The sequence below is a fragment of the Salmo salar genome, chromosome 03, assembly GCF_965601325.2.
Source record: "Salmo salar chromosome 03, fSalSal1, whole genome shotgun sequence".
NCBI classification, from domain to species: Eukaryota; Metazoa; Chordata; class Actinopteri; order Salmoniformes; family Salmonidae; genus Salmo; species Salmo salar.
The window spans coordinates 9,678,040-9,696,934 of NC_138293.1; the positions used below are offsets into that span (position 1 = coordinate 9,678,040).

General features: G+C 42.3%; 1 protein-coding gene and 1 non-coding gene across 3 annotated transcripts; one reads left to right on the forward strand and one right to left on the reverse strand.

Annotated features, from left to right (window-relative positions):
* Window positions 1-2,159: 2,159 nt before the first annotated feature.
* LOC106588083 (WW domain-containing adapter protein with coiled-coil) lies at window positions 2,160-11,750 on the reverse strand. 2 transcript variants are annotated; one of them, XM_014176749.3, is made up of 13 exons: window positions 11,488-11,750; window positions 11,216-11,249; window positions 10,288-10,474; window positions 9,442-9,521; window positions 8,300-8,415; window positions 7,897-7,991; window positions 7,263-7,523; window positions 5,747-5,869; window positions 5,081-5,232; window positions 4,797-4,882; window positions 4,003-4,180; window positions 2,590-2,717; window positions 2,160-2,505 (listed from the first exon to the last, which is right to left on the reverse strand). In XM_014176749.3, the coding sequence occupies exons 1-13, from the start codon at window positions 11,526-11,528 to the stop codon at window positions 2,436-2,438; spliced, it is 1,551 nt and encodes a 516-aa protein (XP_014032224.1). In that variant the 5' UTR covers window positions 11,529-11,750; the 3' UTR covers window positions 2,160-2,435. The 2 variants fall into 2 exon arrangements, with proteins under 2 accessions (XP_014032224.1, XP_014032223.1); XM_014176748.3 differs by having other exon boundaries at window positions 4,003-4,183.
* A 6,962-nt stretch (window positions 11,751-18,712) lies between these two features.
* On the forward strand, window positions 18,713-18,784 carry trnaw-cca (transfer RNA tryptophan (anticodon CCA)). The gene has a single exon. It is a non-coding gene; the product is annotated as a tRNA-Trp (tRNA).
* The last annotated feature ends 111 nt before the right edge of the window (window positions 18,785-18,895 follow it).

Below are 18,895 nucleotides of genomic sequence, written 5' to 3' on the forward strand. Positions count from 1 at the left end.
GTTGTGCAAACCCAGTTTCATCAGCTGTCCAGGTGGCTGGTTTCAGACAATCCCACAGGTGAAGACAGATGTGGTACTGGGATGGCATGGTTACACATGGTCTGCGGTTGTGAGGCCAGTTGGACGTACTGCCAAATTCTCTAAAACGACATTCCTGCAGTCAGCATGCCAATTGTACGTTCCCTCAAAATGTGAGACATCTGTGGCATAATGTTGTGTGACAGAACCACACATTTTAGAGTGGCCTTTTATTGTCCCCAGCATAAGGAGCACCTGTGTAATGATCATGCTCTTTAATCAGCTTCTTGATATGCCACACATGTCAGGTGGATTTAAAATATCTTGGCAAAGGAGAAATGCTCACTAACAGGGATGTAAACAAATTTGTGCACAACATTTGAATAAAATATGCTTTTTGTGCTTTTTCAGCTCATGAAACATTGGACCAACAGTCTACATGTTGCATTTATATTTTTGTTCAGTGTAAATTAAACTCCAAGGGAATCTAGGAGACAAATATGAAAGACAAGGTCATTGCTATTGCTAGCTGAATATTGCCATCTTGTGTCCAATGAAGGGATCAATTGAGCGTCATGTCATTTTAAAAACTAGCACAACTGTGCTTCTTAGGCACTTTGCAGCATTACCAATATGCTGAATTAATGCAGCAATCACATTTTAATGACAAACACGTTTACACCGTACAGTAGTAAAAGTGACATTCTGCATTGTCAGTTGGAGGCAAGGCAGTGTTGTTTTTCAGTCACCATCTCTGGAATAATGCAACGGCTTTACTGCAAACGTCAGTATAAAACAGTGATAGCCAACAGGCAAAAACGAGAATATCAAAAGATGTGGTAGAATAACGTATTTTATTCTCATATACTTTTAAGAAATAATATACAAAGCTATGGTCGCCCCATCCACAAAAACCTCTAATCCCCAACAATCGGATAAGTGAGTTCTCCAGTTCTGAAGACCAAGGTTTTGTCCGGTGTCTTCCCAATTACAGTATGTCACTGATTGATCGGAGAGGTCTGAGGATGAGGAGGGAGTAGCTAAGTCTGGATATGAAAGAGTGAGACAGCATTGTTGTGTAAAATAGTTACGTTTAATTACTGAGTCCAAAAAAAAAAAAAAGTTTATAACTTCAGTAAGACAAATGTAGCAAACGTTAACTACCGACACCATTTAACTAGTGCTGTACTGGATTAGCTGGTATAGCCAAGAGAAAGGTGAGTCCCATGAACATAAGATCATCTCCACCCTCTCTTCCATCATCTTCACAAGAACGCAATTAATAATGTGCAACAATAATTTAGGTTTACATAACCACGTGAAACTAAAGACCCCTTTTCACAATCTCGAGAGAAACTGCACATAAGGAATTAATTACTCAAGATGAAGACAAAAACAGACAAGCTTACAAAACAGAAAAACGTCAAAAGTTCAGCAGAAGAGGGGAAAAATGATCAAGTACAGATCAAAGGGGGGTTCTGATGCAGAGGTCATGGACGACGAGAACGCTGCCCTTTATCGCATGATCCCATTGGGGGTTCGTGATAGGGACTGGGAGGTGACAGTATGTTCTGAGAAGTCTCCTGGCCCAACGTAAGAGGGGTCACAGGTAACTAAGTCTACAGACTATTCCCATCCAGGGGGAGGGAGTGTGGACCGACACAGACAACTCTTGTCAAGCAGCTAAGAATCTTTGTCAGCTCACATTTTAAAAGTACTCAGCGAACAGGGAATGCTAAATTCAGGATTCCTCACTGAATAGAAGCAACTGTATGAGTCTGGAAGGAATCAAAGTTGGCTTTTAAGAATATGCTGTTAACCTGTGGGCTGTTCGATATCTTATCTGCAATGTGATGCACCACTTCAAGTCTATGCTGAAGAAGTGTTGGCAATCAGTTGGTGATTCATACATCTCAAGTCAATCGGAGTCCATTCAGTTCACTCTCAACTTCAGTTAAGCCACAAGTCTGAGGAGAAAAAGATGCATTCCCAACCAAAACTGGCTATCAACCGCAACAAACACAGTCCAACAGTTTCTCGAATCCAAAGGCCGCCAGCCAAGTTTATCAGGTAACAAAAAGGTATGACCTGTAGGTTTCCCAGAATCCACTGGTTTGGGTGTCCATGAAAAGCTCAAGGCTTCTGTATTATTTTAGCCTGCGGTTTCATAGAACAATTTACATCTTGGATGCCTAGACGAAATCTACACTTTTTCGGGGGCGTGGGCAGTGGTACGCTTCATTGCGTGACCCATGACGTCTTCAACAGGCCCAGTCTCTTGTCCGTATCCTCAGACGCCCTCTGGTTCATGACGGTACGGACGTGTTCAGACTGGGGCACATTGGGCATAGATGACCGCGTTGCAGGCTTCGCCCGCAGCCTAAAGCGGTTCACCGTCTTGTCTCCCACACAGGTTCTCAGACCATGTAAGAGTTCTGGTTCTTCAGCTTGTCCAGTTCTTTGCTCTGCTGTCTCAGGAACAGTATTCTGGGAGAAAATTGACAGTTTTAAGAAAATAAACAATTTATTGTGAAGACGCATTCCTAGTGTGTGTGTGTGTCCTGTTCTCACCTCTGTTCCCGCAGCGTGGCCTGGATCTCACACACTCTGACTAAAGATCGGAGGTTTTTGAGTTCGGTGCAGATCTCAGACATGTAGAGACTGCCCATGTTGTGGGCATCCTCCCGTAACCGTGCTGCCTGAAAGAGAAAGGCAGAACCGGGTGAGAGCTTGCACCAAAATACACATCATGAACCTTTAAGCATTGAGGTCAAATTTCAGAGAAAAACATTTTTAAAAAAAAGTTTAAATAAGCCATCTTCAGAAGGAAATACTCATCAGAAATGTATTTTAGTACTGGTTAGTCAGACTACCAAGAAGCCTCCTGCCTAGAGTCCTAGGTCTACCTAATGGTTATAAATGTGTACAGAAGTTTAAGTGGGCATGTCTTGTCTGTGTACCCCGAGGCAGGCAGCTTACGCTCTCTCCCGCTTTCTGACCAGCCAGCTGTAGCGTTGTTTGGTAGTTCAGCTCTTTATAGTAGAGGCGAAGGCTAAATATTGACTAGAAGTAAAAAGGTTCATGAAAAAGGATTGGGGTCCCTCATCTGTCCACCAGGTCTCCATTAGCAGCAGCAAACCAAACAACAGTATCCAACCACCACATGGCATCCCAAACCAAACAACAGTATCCAACCACCACATGGCATCCCAAACCAAACAACAGTATCCATCCACCACATGGCATCCCAAACCAAACAACAGTATCCAACCACCACATGGCATCCCAAACCAAACAACAGTATCCAACCACCACATGGCATCCCAAACCAAACAACAGTATCCAACCACCACATGGCATCCCAAACCAAACAACAGTATCCAACCACCACATGGCATCCCAAACCAAACAACAGTATCCAACCACCACATGGCATCCCAAACCAAACAACAGTATCCAACCACCACATGGCATCCCAAACCAAACAGTGAGCTTAGCCACACCCTCTCTTTTATCAACTCCAAACAGGAAATGGCCTGAGTGGCCTTGGAAGTGTAACTACTGCCATCTAAGGGTACAACATTTAATTGTATGGTAGTGCCGTCAACACTAAATGCAATATAAAACTGCCGTTTCGTAATAATATGCACACAACTCAATTACATGCATATATCCTACTAACATCAAAGCATGACTAGTCCAAGTCGTAATTCAACAGTAGCAGCTTCTGTGTACCACGGCCATATCCACAGTGTGGTATTATTTTGATAATGACTGTATTTAACCCATTAGTCATATAGTTGACAGACATTCAGACATAAAAACGACTAACTCGACATTCACTCATGACGATCATCCCATTGTGCACCCAAATACCTTACTATCTCTACTAGAAACTTTTGAGTCGAACGCACCAATTCCTTTCTAAACAACTCAACATTGAATGAGCAACCCATTGTCCCCACTTCACAGTGGAGGTCCTACCTGCTTCTCGATGTGCTCTGCGGGCCAGTTCTGGATGTGCCTGACGAGGTTCTCATCAAAGTGAGAGGCCAGCGAGGGAGTGAAGGAGCTGGGAGCGCTGGTGAGGCCTGAGGCAGCGTTGGGAACAGAGTGGCCGCCGGTGGAGTTGCCGTTAGGTCCTGGTGGCGGACTCCCCTGACTGCTGGACGAGAGAGACAGCAGAGAAGTATAAGGACCGGGGGGGACAGAGAGAAACGACCTTTATTCTAACACCTAGACACTTGTGTTGATTGGATAAGATGCTACTATCATAGGGCTTCTATATACACAACCCTTCCAGACATAGACAAGTACATCTCAACTAGGTCAGGGGCACAGAGGTAGGTGACATTACGAATAAGGACATTTGGTCCACACTCATCCAGTGATGCTATTCTTCTGACAAGGGTACAAACAGGATTGGTGTGCTTCCATTTCATAAGGCTGTGTATATTGTGGAGGCATACAAGTAATGCTCCGTGTCTACTAAGAACCATTCAACAAATCACATTTTATTGGTTACATACACGTGTTTGGCAGATGCTATTGCGAGTGAATGCGTTTGTTTCTAACTCCGACAGTGCAGTAATTAAGAATATATAAATATATGGATGAGCAATGTCAGAGTGGCATAGACTAAGATTCAGTAGAATAGTATAGAATACAGTATATACACATGAGATGAGTAATGCAGAATACGTAAACATTATTAAAGTGGCCAGTGTTTTCAAGTCTATGTATATAGGGAAGCAGCCTCTACTTTGTTAGTTATGTACCTCCGCTGTTGGAGAGTTCGGGGGTCCTCTGGACGTTTCTCTGCTGAAGCCTGCTGAGAAGCTGGTCCTGGTTTCACTGGGGTAACCTGCAGAGGGACAAAATAAGAAAGAAAATTAAAAGCAAGAAAGAGGGAAGGAGAAGAGGACAGAGATAAAAGAATGGTGAGGTGGGGGGGGGAGAAAGACTAAACACTGAGATCACAGGGTTAAAATGACAAAACCATACACCTCGATCATAACACAATATCATTGAACAAGTTTAGAGTTTCCGTGGAGGTGCTGACCTTTGGTTGGGAGGCGGCGGGTGGCATGCTGAGCAGGGGTTTCTGGGTAAGGAGGTTGGTCTGGGGCGTGCCATTCCTGGGCGACACGTATGAGCGGGGCGAGGAGGCGTCCGACGTTAGTGATATGGGCGACTGACTTGCCTGCAGGGCCGCTATTGGTTCGTGTCCAGGAGGGGAATAAGACAAAAGGTACTATTTTTAATAAGAACAGCCTTAATCTCACATACACAAAGGGTATTACTACATTATAAATATGCCTATAAGGACACGAGTCATTCTAAAGGTTGATTTTTTCTTATGCATCCAAAACTTTAATGAAAAGCAGTGGCTATCGTTGCTTAGAGGACTACCCTGGTTAAATACATCAATAGCAAAGTTTGATAGATTATTCAACAACAAAAACTACCAGACGTTACCCTGAACTGAACGATGCCCATACATCATCTTGAAAGACATTGGTCAAATCTTCAGTTAAAGCTTTCAACAATAACAGCTACCCAGAAAATATCCAATAGGAGGATCCTCCCAACAATAACAGCTACCCTGAAAATATCCAATAGGATGATCCTCCCAACAATAACAGCTACCCTGAAAATATCCAATAGGCGAATCCTCCCAATAGAAGTGTAATTCTATATGTCCTAGTTCTATACATCACAGCCATACCTTGGTTGGAGTGTTGAGCAGCTTGGGAAAGAAGAGCAGTGATGTTGAAAGCAGACGGTCCAGCAGTGAGGAGTTTATGAAGCATAGACTGCAAGGAAGCTTGGGTAACAGCAGCCGCGAGGACTAGAGGAGAGGAGAAAAAACATACAGGACAATGAGAAACACACAACCAAACACACAGATACAGGCACCCATATGTGTGTTATGTATGCAACACTCACAGACCAGTCCATACACATGAATATCAAGAGAGACGGGTTGTTGAGTGACAGTGATTTTCAAAAGGCAGCATTATACAATAAGCAATTGTAGAAAAGAGGTGAGCAGACATGATATTGGACTCTAACCCTACAAGGTTCGGAGCCTGCTTGTTTTCTGTTCTACCTGATAATTAATTGCACACACCTGGTGTCCCAGGTCTAAAGTAGTCCCTGATTAGAGGGGAACAATGAGACAAAGCAGTGGAACTGGCTTTGAGGTCCAGAGTTGAGTTTGAGGGATATAGGCTACACAAAACTGTCATTGAATCGGTAATTTAATGAGATGATTTTATATTTACAACCCATGTGGTCGACGAGATGCGATTTTCTCAGGATCGTCCATGCACAAGAATAGGACCCACCAACCCCTTCCCTCAATTGAGTTACTCCCTTTATCTCGTTATGGTGAATTAAGCCCATTAAATATCTTCTGAAATATCAGACTGAGGATCAAAACGATTGTGGCCTAGATGGAGAACAGCTGGGGACCGACAGATGCATGTTCAGCTAGATGGAGAACAGCTGGGGACCGACAGATGCATGTTCAGCTAGATGGAGAACAGCTGGGGACCGACAGATGCATGTTCAGCTAGATGGAGAACAGCTGGGGACCGACAGATGCATGTTCAGCTAGATGGAGAACAGCTGGGGACCGACAGATGCATGTTCAGCTAGATGGAGAACAGCTGGGGACCGACAGATGCATGTTCAGCTAGATGGAGAACAGCTAGGGACCGACAGATGCATGTTCAGCTAGATGGAGAACAGCTGGGGACCGACAGATGCATGTTCAGCTAGATGGAGAACAGCTAGGGACCGACAGATGCATGTTCAGCTAGATGGAGAACAGCTAGGGACCGACAGATGCATGTTCAGCTAGATGGAGAACAGCTAGGGACCGACAGATGCATGTTCAGCTAGATGGAGAACAGCTAGGGACCGACAGATGCATGTTCGAGTCGCGGACAACTGTAGTCTTTTAGTTTCTCCTAACCTGCTATGAAAAGACCCTTCTGAAGCCAAAACCACTGGCTTTGTTGTCATATGATCACTTCAGACATCAGAGAATCCAAATTTGTATTTCACATTTCAGTATAGCAAAGGCTTTATTCAATACCTATGCTACATCTAGTTACAATGATCACATCATACTCCAGAGTTGCCCTTTGAACACCAAGTCATATTTTCAGGCAGAGCTATTTGGACCCAGGTCTGCTAAAGCTCAAGAAGGAGAAATGTGGTGTTGGGTGACTCACCCTCGTTGATCTTGGCCATGTCCATGCTGCCATTGCTCATCTGCAGGGTGGCCTGCAGCGCTGGGAGGAGCTGCCGCAGGAGGGCGGGGTCTTGGAGCAGGCCCGAGGCCTGGGATTGGACAGAGGGGGACACAGGGACCATGGAGGAGGAAGAGGAGGGGGTGGGGTTAGAGCCAGAGGCTTGGTTCAGGCCCGGATTGGTGGAGGAAGATGACTGGGAAGGAGCAGTGTTGGAGGATGGCTTGTCCCCTGAAGTACTCTCTGTGGAGGGAAAGGAAGAACAAGACTGAAGAGACTCTGGCTTGATAGATAGGATGCACCTCTCTGTAGTTCAGCCTGACTTGCTGTCCTCGTCTCCATTTTGTTCATTCTAAAGGTGATAGCCATAACGCATACAGTTGTCAAGTCTTTTCAGATCAGTGCAGAGGAAGGAGAGGACGAGAAAATGAAGTCACTTCATACCATCGACACGCGGCCAAATTCTAAGACTGTAGATGATTTCAAAGGTATAGTCATACTATAACAACAAAATAGTTTTATTTAAAGAGGCAGACATCAAAATCCAGATGTGGTTAGTGTATCTGAATCTTAGACAACTCCCATAAACGACCTCCTCTGTAGATTTCATACTTACTTGTGGTGGCTGTGTCTACAGACTCTCGTCTGTAGTCCCGGTCTTTAGGGAACGTGTTGGACTCTCTCTTAGATGGGTCTTTTTGCCTTTGCTCCCTGGACACAACGAAATACAGAAACTGAAGGTCATTGTCAGGATTACGTTTAATTAAACAGTGTAACTGCTGGTTGAAGACAGTATGGGAGTGTTAATGTCAGAACGTGTACTCTACCAATCTAAGTTAAGGGACCTTTCAGCATGCTATAGTTCAATCGATGAGGTTCAGAAATATGGAATATTGGGCCCCCGGCGGCCATATTGGACTGTATTGCGTTTTAAGGTAGAAACGAAAGAGTTGAGGCTAAAGAGAAGAAGAGTATGACGTTTGAGTGAGACATTGTTTTTCCATTGGTCGAGGCCTTACCTCTCCAGCCAGTCTTTGGGCTTCTCCCACTGGGAGACCTCAGTCCTGCAGTTGTAGTAGTACTTCTTGCCCGAGGAGCTGATGTGCTCCGACCAGTCGTCTGCAGGCTCGTGAGGCTGAGAGAAGAAGGCACAACATAAATGTCAACTAACTAACACTAGTGTAGGTTTAGCATTGTGCACAAACATTGGGTTCAAGTAGGCCTACATTTGGAAAATCAGGATAAAGGCTAGCGGATAGTAATCAGATTCAAATGTGAAATCCGGTGTGGGAGATACAGGGGATTTTAAGTAAGCATTTCGCTGTAAGGTCTACACCTGTTGTATTCGGCGCCTGTGACTGATACAATTTGATTTGACTTGCTCAATAAAGTTTTAGGTCTAACCTTGGGCCTCTCATGCTTATAACCATTTCACAGTTTATATGGGGGGGGGGGGGGGGGGGGGATAACACTAACCTTATTTGGAGTTAGATACAAATATTTTGAATAGAATAAAGCAATGTTATAAGGCTTCAAGCCCTATTAATAAAAGCAAGCTGATCCTGCACACTATTTAGGCTAGTCTGCCTCAGTCAAATGTGGTTGTCAGGGTGTATGTCTATATGCTGAAACTCTGCATATCTGTGTTACCCTGCCTATATAGAGGAAAGATTTACAGCTGGGGCTATGAGGATGTGCCCAACAAGGCAAGCAGTGATACTTGGCTTCTGGGCCAGGCTCAGGGCCATTTATCCGGTAATTTCTTGACACAAGTGAATGCTGAGCTAACCCTTAAGGTCCAGGGGCTGATAACTCAATGAGAAAGTAACTCTAGTCCATTGTTTCTCTGCAGATGAGGGGAGGGGTTTGTTTCTGGTTGTGAATGTAGGCAACAACAACAAAAACTTGTGAGCTGAAAAAAAGTGTGTATTGATGGACAGATTATCATGAGGATGGATGGAGACAAACACCAGAGAACAATCATCCTTTACACAACATCCTGACAGATCCGATTGAGATCATTTGTCACACAAAACTGAACTGTAAACAAGCAGCAGTCGCTGAGCTTGTCCTGTGCCTCAGAGGCTCATGTTTTAGAACCCCAGCCTGGTGGATGTCTACTTTCAGAAATCATTGGTTCAAGTACAACGAGGTATCTTACTGTGTCTGACGCCTTGCTTTGATTTGAGTGCGAGTTGGAGCTGTGGTTGTGAGAATTCTCTTGCGGGGAGCAGCTGGTCCCTTTAAAAGAAACGATATGATGAGAACATTTATGGAGAAGACCACACTGTTAGCAACCATAGACATGACAGGTTAGGCTACCCCCTATCCATTGAACAAAATATGTTTGCAGTACCATGGAATTTACAGCAGCTTTCCATTTCATGAAGCACCAAGGTACAGTATGTCAAAAATGTATACTTTAGTGCGCAAGAGAATCATAGTAATGTAGCTAGCCTAGGTGCACTGCGGTTTCGTCATTCTACAATACTCTCTCATTTGACAAGACAACGTCGAGTTAACTAGTTAAAAAAGCCCCTGTGGAACTTCAGCAACATAACTTCTTATGTTAATCTTGCATTGATGTCTGTGTATAGACTTCACCAACAGTTGTGTGTGGATATCTTCAGTCATGAATTGGGCCTTACAGACTCAACGTCTTGTTGTATACAAGCAGCTATGCATGTTTTGATCAGGTGTCATGTATGCGGAAGTAGTCCAAGAGCTTCAATAGCCCAATTTACAGTGTAAATCAACAGTTTGATGTGGGCTATTTCTAGCCTAGATATGGTGGGGCTGTATAGCCAACTCCTAGGGTTGTTTGGCATAACAAGGCCCACAGGAATTGGCTAAACAGCACAAACATATCTAGGACCAGGCTAGGATATCTGAACTGGCTAATCAAAAGCAAGCTTCTCTGTGCACACAAGCAAAAAAATGTTTTAAGTAATATTACCAAAATACAGAGAAAAGGTTCTTTAGCTAGGTTCTCTCTCTTTGGGCTTACCACCATCTTGGCCTCGGAGTGTGTGAAATGTTTTTGTTTTGCTGTGTCCGTCACTGTGCTTATTGACTGTACTTTCATCAGAGTGTCGGAGCATTTTGTAGGGTGGTGTTGGATCTGACAACCCATCTCGCATTTTATCCTGACGGTGAAGGGTGGTAGATTGACTCTTGGGCTGGGATTTGTGGGTCTGCAATACATATAGGCTTGTGTCAGTCAACATAGCAATACAACGTTTCCTCTTTATGGATGAACACCTTTCCACCCACTGACATATGATACTGTAGGCCTACTTCCTACTCTTGACATTGATTGTGCTGTACTTTTCATTCCTGCCTAGCTATGTATGCACAACCTTGTGTAACGTTGTTTCATGCACAGCTAGCTAACTAGCTCCCTTAACCCACATTTGTCAATTTATTGTACTGCAATTTGAGCCATTTTACGTATTCTGAGTTACTACACTGGTTACTAAATCCATCCTTTGTGTAGTATTCAGACTATCAAGATAGATAACCAATGGAGCATAACGATCTAATATATTAGCTATGTAACTGGCCATCAAGGACTGTATTTAAGTTAGCTAGCTATCGCGTAAAAATAAACATAGCTAGCTAACGTTAGTTGGCTAACGACTAGCTGGCTAGCTGGCTAATGTTACGTCAAGGGAAATACAGTCGGCAGCTAGCTTGTTGGTTAACTATTAGTTATTGTTCAACATTAGTTAGCTCGGTAATTTAACTAACTAGTTGTAGCCCAACTTGTGTTCACTGACGTTAACGTAATGTTGCCAAATCCTGAGCCAAGGCTTTTGAGTTGCAAAACTAAAGCCAGGCAAAGGCCTGCCTGGCTTACGAGTTAACGCACGTTAGCTAGCTAACACACTTGCTACCTACGTCGCTAGCTAGCGTGCTATATCCACTTGCTTTACCTGATAGGGTTGTGAATCCCTTCGGTCGTTACACCTGAAATATAGACAAAAGAAAGTTAGCTAGCTATAGGCACACATTTGAAATGTTGATGCTGCAAAAATATACTAGCTAACTAGTTAGCCACTGTAGCTACTGACGTTAGTTACCTAGCGACAACGTAGTTAGCTAGTTGTAACTAACTAGCTAGATAAATGAAAACCTTAGCTACATTATTATGTCAAGGGAAGGGTAAAGCTGTCAAAGAGAAGTGACAAAATGTATTATCGTTTACCCATCGCTGAGTCTCGGTTGTTTCCTTGTATGCATTACCATCAATGCCGTGTTGATGTGTGTGTGTGCGCGAGGGGTGAACTATTGACAACAAAATATTATTATCGTCTTCAGTTAATTGATCTTGGTGATGTCTCGGTAATTAGTTAGCCAGCTGGGAAGCCAGCAACTAGATTTGCACAATTGATAGCTATGTTGGCCTTTGGTCCATTATTTGCTCGCCTAAAATGCACAATCTCTTCTGTGCAGTGCAAGTGAAAGGAAACAGGCGTAGCAATGAAATCAGCCCCGCCTCCACACACTTAGCTATTTCCGGGATACTCCCTTGTCGAAAAAGGTTCGCAAAACCTTCAGCTAATCAATGATTTGCAATGCAGTCAGACGAATTGCAGTGGTTGAAATAACAACAAAGCCCACCTCTGAGAATGCAGATGGCCAATAACATTTGATGATAAAAAAGTATTGATACAAGGGGTAGGTCTTTGCACTTTTCCTGCCCCTGCCCAATATGTTGGATAGTCCAAAGTTAAACAACTCTCTAAGGGCCCAATGCAACATGACAGAATTATAAACCAACCCCTAGTCTCTACCCTAGTGTTTTTCATTCGTCCATGGGGTGTGCACAGTACAACCCATTATAACTAATCAAAGTATTGCAAGTTAATTGAATTTCATAGCACTAGGCTGAGACAAAAGCCCACATACACTGGCCCTTCGGTACCAGTAAGAACACAGGCCGGATAGCCTATTTTTTGATTGACCCTGTTCTGGATAACCTACTAATCAGGACCGATGCTGTCTTTCTGTATCCTTCTCTGTCTGTATATGCCTAATGATAAGGCGAAATCAGACCATCCCTTTATCTGGCCTTGATTTCCAATGCCTGGTCTAGTCCACTCAGGTCTGAAGGAACCAACGATATACAACTGATTGGTAAACTTTTAAGGGGAAGGAAACTGGTGAAAGTCGCATTGGGCTAATATTGTCTGGTTCAGACTGGCTCTCATTGCTTTTACTGTATTTTTGTCTCCTTTTCTGTTTGCATGTGGATGTTCAAATGGACCCGAACCTTCTCTCTGGTGAGTGTTACCCTATTTGGACTGTACTGAGCTTGCTGAATTGCATATTGACAGCAACTTTATTTACACTTATTTTAAATCCTATAGCTCTAGAGAATTAAAAACAAACAAATAAATTAATATTAATGAAGAATAAATGCAGCACTTTAGACACGAACAGTATGCAAATATGTTTTATTTCACCACAGCTAGTCTGATTTATTAAACCTCTTTGGGCTAGGGGGCAGTATTTTCACGTCCGGATGAAAAGCATGCCCAGAGTAAACTGCCTGCTACTCAGGCCCAGAAGCTAGGATATGCATATTATTAGTAGATTTGGATAGAAAACACTCTCAAGTTTCTACAACGGTTTGAATGATGTGTGTGAGTATAACAGAACTCATATGGCAGGCATAAACCTGAGAAGAATCCAACCAGGAAGTGGGAAATCTAAGCCTTGTAGTTTTTCAAGTGATTGCCTATCCAATATACAGGGTAAATTGGGTCATATTGCACTTCCTAAGGCTTCCAGTAGATGTCAACAGTCTTTAGAACATTGTTTCAGGCTTCTACTGTGAATGGGGAGAGAATAAGAGCTGTTGGAATCAAGTGTCTGGAAAAAAGGCATGAGCTCAGTCACGCGCGCGGCCTTGGGAGCGAGCTGAGTTCCTCTTCATTCCTAAAGACAAAGGAATTGTCCGGTTGGAATTTTATTGAAGATTTATGATAAAAACATCCTAAAGATTGATTCTATACATAGTTTGACATGTTTCTACAAACTGTAGTATAACTTTTTGGACTTTTCGTCTGGACTTAGTGCGCACGCACCTTGTGCATTTGGAATAGTGAACCTAACGCGCGAACAAAATGGAGGTATTTGGACATAAAGATGAACTTTATCGAACAAAACAAACATTTATTGTGGAACTGGGATTCCTGGGAGTGCATTCCGATGAAGATCATCAAAGGTAAGTGTATATTTATAACGCTATTTCTGACTTCTGTTGACTCCACAACATGGCGGGTATCTGTATGGCTTGTTTTGGTGTCTGAGTGCTGAACTCAGATTATTGCAAGGTGTGCTTTCGCCGTGAAGCTTTTTTTGAAATCTGACACAGCGGTTGAATTAAGGAGAAGTGTATCTTTAATTCAGTGCATAACACTTGTATATTTTATCAAAGTATTTCTGTAAATTGATGTGGCTCTCTGCAAAATCACCGGAGGTTTTTGAGGCAAAACATTACTGAACATAACGCGCCAATGTAAACTGAGATTTTTGGATATAAATATGAACTTTATCGAACAAAACATACATGTATTGTGTAACATGAAGTCCTATGAGTGCCATTTGATGAAGATCATCAAAGGTTAGTGATTCATTTTATCTCTATTTCTGCTTTTTCTGACTCCTCTCTTTGGCTGGAAAATGGCTGTATGTTTTTTTTGTGACTAGGTGCTTACCTAACATAATCGTTTGGTGTGCTTTCGCTGTAAAGCCTTTTTGAAATCGGACACTGTGGTTGGATTAACGAGAATCTTATCTTTAAAATGGTGTATAATACTTGTGTTTAAGGAATTTTAATTATGAGATTTCTGTTGTTTGAATTTGGTGCCCTGCACTTTCACTGGCTATTGTCAAATCGATCCCGCTAAAGGGATTTGATCCCTAAGAAGTTTTAAGCACAGTTTCTTAGTTTTTCCAATTCTCTTTAAATTATTGAGTCTTTTTTGGGGGGGGCCACACAATACAATAGTTATCTTTTAATTGTTAACTTTAAGTCACAAACTGACTAAGTTGCATGTTAGTCAGCTGTTTAGGAATATAGGTCTTCAGCCTGTATACTTGCTGTCATGTATTCCACAGATGCTGATTGATCTGTCTCAGTGTACAATTAATTAATGATGCTATATGACATGGCACCATGTGGACTGTAGAAAGACTGTGGACTATTGAAAGACTTGCTTTCAATGAGGCTATGTTTACACAGACAGCGTAATTCTTTTTCTTTTTTTTCACTAATTGGTCTTTTGACCGATCAGATCAGCTCTGAAGAAGATCTGATGTGAAAACAGATCTGATGTGATTGGTCAAAATACCAATTAGTGGGGGAAAAATATCAGAATTGGGCTGCCTGTGTGAACGCAGCCTTAGAGTCACAGATCTATAACTCACATTTCTATCTGAAATAAGTCGGGTACCACACAAAATGAAATAATAGACCTTCAAAATCATAGGGCGGCGCACAATTGCCCCAGCGTTGTCCGGGTTTGGCCGAGGTAGGCCGTCATTGTAAATAATAATTTGTTCTTAACTGACTTGCCTAGTTAAATAAAGGTTAAATACATTTAAAAAAGTAAAAAATAGGACATGTCATAGCCTATCTTATCCACTTGGTGGCAGCAATACCATACAAAGGAACACGGCTTCAGACCACAGCTGTTTCCTTTCATTTCTCTACTCCTTTAAGATCGTCATTAAACATCTGAGGCTGAGACTCCACAGAACAGGACAGGTTCACCGTATGCTCCAGTAAATGTTATCTCTGATAATAGGCCAGATCATAATTCTGTAGTCTTTTGTTTAGGAATGATGTGCCAGCCAATGTAACTATCCAAGTTGGTCAACCAGTACATATCTAATACCGATTGATAATGAAAAAATATATATTTGCCTTGATAGAAAATAAAGGGATGAGTGAATACAGCCAAATGTCACTACTGCATGCAAATATCAACATTCTCACAATGCTATCTTTCCACAGACAAGGTGTATTGCTGAGTCTTTCCACTGGACCAGGAGGTACGTTTGGAGGAGTGTGTTTGTGTGATGGAGTGACCTGTGACCTACACAGTATTAATATTTACCCTGAAAGTCAGACTAGACCAGTGTGTGTAAAGGAAGACATTGACTATTTGGGCATACTGACATGTAGATGTCATAAGATGGTATGTTTGGGAATACCTTACATGGGCTCCCCTAGCCGATGTTTTCACCACACCCTTGGTTTGACCTCTGGCACCTTTTGACTCCTCCCTCATGACCCCTGACCTTGTCCTCTGCTCTGACGGGTTATTTATGACCCTCCCACTGACCCTCTTGTAAATGGAGGGAGAGGAGCGTGTGTGCGTGCGTGCGTGCGTGTGTGTGTGTGTGTGTAACTCTTACATTTACATTTACATTTTAGTCATTTAGCAGACGCTCTTATCCAGAGCGACTTACAAATTCTCTCCTTTGCTTCAGGTGTGTTTGAACTGCAGTCCTTGGTGATCTCTGGGATGAAACCTATAAAGTACAATGCGTTTCTAAAAAGGGTGATCATGGAAAGGAGATTCCACCAACTGGTCAAGGAGAAACTGGCTTTATCTACTGTGATGTCACGGCAATGATACAGTTATGATACACTAATGATATCTGAGAACGTTTATCATGTACAATTACAAAATGTCATAGTGTGTAGCTATGGAAACGCAAGAGGGATGCACTGGGTATTATTCACTAGGAACCAACTCAGGTTGAAACGGGGAGGGACTGCCTGAACCTTTGCCTCGTCTCTTCGTTTTCCCTTGCGAAACGTTTTTTGCTACGGTGTGCACAGTGTACGTTCCTCTTGCATTTCCACAACTACACACTATGACCTACCACTATAATAATGAATAGGACAGATGTACATTGTCTGTGATGTACTGTTATAGTACCCCCCACCGTCACAGCCTGAATCCGGTTTGGAAGAAGGAATGGATATAGAGACAGAAACATTTTGTACAAGAGTACAAGTGTCCCCATACTGTATATCCATTGACTATGTCACTATGACCTATCTGAGGCAAGCTTTGTTTTTAAATGGATATTATTTATTCTATACAGAGTGAAATCATGGCGGACCGTTTCAACATTAAGATAATTAATTTCACCCCAAAGGGTAATGTTTCAGTTTGGCTACAATTAATGTCAACTCTAACATAAAGTGACACTGAATATTCCCACTCTCCCATAATCCTCTTTTTTCTTTTACCCCCTACCCTTTAACTCTCAACCCTTCTCCTGTTCTAGCCCTTTAACTTTCAACCCTACTCCTGTTTCTACTCCTTTAACTCTCTACCCTACTCCTGTTTCTAGTCCTTTAACTCTCAAACATATTCCTGTTACCACTCCTTTAACTCTCAATCCTACTCCTGTTTCTTAAGTACCTTCTCCATATATCTCACTCCTCCGCTGTTGTGTAGTTTGTCCCTTATGGGCACCCATACTTGTTTCTACCATGCGCAGAGTTCAGTAAACATGAGGAAAATATAGATGCTGTCGATACCTACTCATTTAATTTCACTAAGGTTCCAATAACCACCTTGTCCTTGTTCATCCTCTCTTTCCCCATCCCATGTTCTCCTCCCATTCCCCTTACTCTGTTAGACAGCCACTCCAGGCCTGGTTTAAATCATCAATGTCTACTGAAGGGGCCAAACCAAAGAGCTCTTTTTCTTCAAAATGGCTACTGTTTGCTCACAGCAGAAAGTAATGACCTTCAGGCAGACTTATGAATAGTTTGGCTGTTACTGTTACTATTACTGTTGCTGTTAATGTTGATGTTGCTGTTACTGTTGATGTTGCTGTTAATGTTACTGTTAATGTTACTGTTAATGTTGCTGTTAATGTTGCTGTTAATGTTACTGTTGCTGTCGCTGTTACTGTTAATGTTGCTGTTAATGTTGCTGTTAATATTGCTGTTAATGTTGCTGTTAATGTTGCTTTTGCTGTTGCTGTTAGTGTTAATGTTCATGTTATTGTATATGTTGCTGTTAATGTTGCTGTTAATGTTGCTGTTAATGTTGCTGTTACTGTTGCTGTTACTGTTGCTGTTACTGTTGCTGTTAATGTTTATGTTGCTGTTAGTGTTACTGTTAATGTTAGTGTTGATGTTGCTGTTACTGTTACTGTTGCTGTTTCTGTTGCTGTTAATGTTGCTGTTACTGTTGCTGTTACTGTTAATTTTACTGTTACTTCTACTGTTAACTTCTTATGTCTTGGTGGCAGTATTTTGACGTCTGGATGAGAAGCGTTCCCAAAGTAAACTGACTGTTACTCAGGCCCAGAAGCTAGGATATGCATCTAATTGGTCGATTTGAATAGAACACACTCTAAAGTTACCAAAACCGTTCAAATGATGTCTGTGAGTATAACAGAACTGATATGGCAGGTGAAAATCTGAGGAAAATCCATCCGGGAAATGGGATTTCTTTTGATGTGGGAAGTTTTCAATTGAATGCCTATTGAGTTTCTAATGGGTTAGGACCCAGATTGCAGTTCCTATGGCTTCCACTAGATGTCAACAGTCTTTAGACATTGTTTAAGGCTTGTTTTCTGAAAAATGAAGAAGAATGAGACCTTCTGTCAGTGGACTGAGGAAGCATGCAGTGCTGGTTTGCGCACATGACCAAGTGCGCGCCCTTCGTTGTTTTTCCTTTCTATTGAATACGCTATTGTCCGGTTGAAATATTATCAAGTATTTAGACAATTGACAACCTGAGGATTAATTATAAAAATCGTTTGACATGTTTCAACAAACTTTACTGGTACTATTCGGACGTATTCGTCTGCGTGTTTTGACCGCCTTTGAGCCAGTGGATTACTGAACACAACGCGCCAACAAAACTGAGTTTTTGGGATATAAAGAGGGACTTTATCGAACAAAAGACTTTATCGAACAAAACAAACATTTATTGTGTAGCTGGGACTCTTCAAAGGTAAGTGATTAATTTGATGGCTTTTTCTGACTTTCGTGACTCCTCTAATTGGTTGGAAAATGTTTGTATGCTTTTGTAAGCTTGGCGCTGTCCTCAGATAATATGCTTTCGCAGTAAAGCCATTTTTTAATCTGACACAATGCAAGTATTCAGAGACTGCCTACTGAAGGAATGTGAACATTAAAGCAGCACCTGAACAGGGACTTGAACCCTGGACCCTCAGATTAAAAGTGTGATGCTCTACCGACTGAGCTATTCGGCCTCTGCGTTTACTTTTTTTCATACACCTAACCTGCCGGGCAGAGGCACGTGCTGACGAGGGGGCATTGTCAGATGGTACATTTCCCCAGAGAACCAGGCCTCCATTCCAAATGATACAGTCAACGAAATCTGAACTAGGCATCCCCTCCAAAGACGCAATACCTCCAAGACCTTGTGGCGCAATGGTAGCGCGTCTGACTCCAGATCAGGAGGTTGCGTGTTCAAATCACGTCGTGGTCAGGGTTTTTATGTGTGCAATCTCTACCTTCTTTAAACACCGTAGTCAATGAGTCAGCACAAGTACCAATGTGGCTTACAGTACAAATCTCAATCGAAAAAACAACCAAACCA

What these genes read in the sequence shown, in the direction of transcription:
- LOC106588083 (XM_014176748.3), bottom strand. Translation starts at nt 11,528, where the DNA reads ATGGTAATGCATACAAGGAAACAACCGAGACTCAGCGATGG. An exon ending in CATGGCCAAGATCAACGAGG is followed by an intron (nt 5,870 to 7,262) that starts GTGAGTCACCCA and finishes CCTCTCCTCTAG; the next exon opens with TCCTCGCGGCTGCTGTTACC. An exon ending in CAGAGCACATCGAGAAGCAG is followed by an intron (nt 2,718 to 4,002) that starts GTAGGACCTCCA and finishes TTTCTCTTTCAG; the next exon opens with GCAGCACGGTTACGGGAGGA.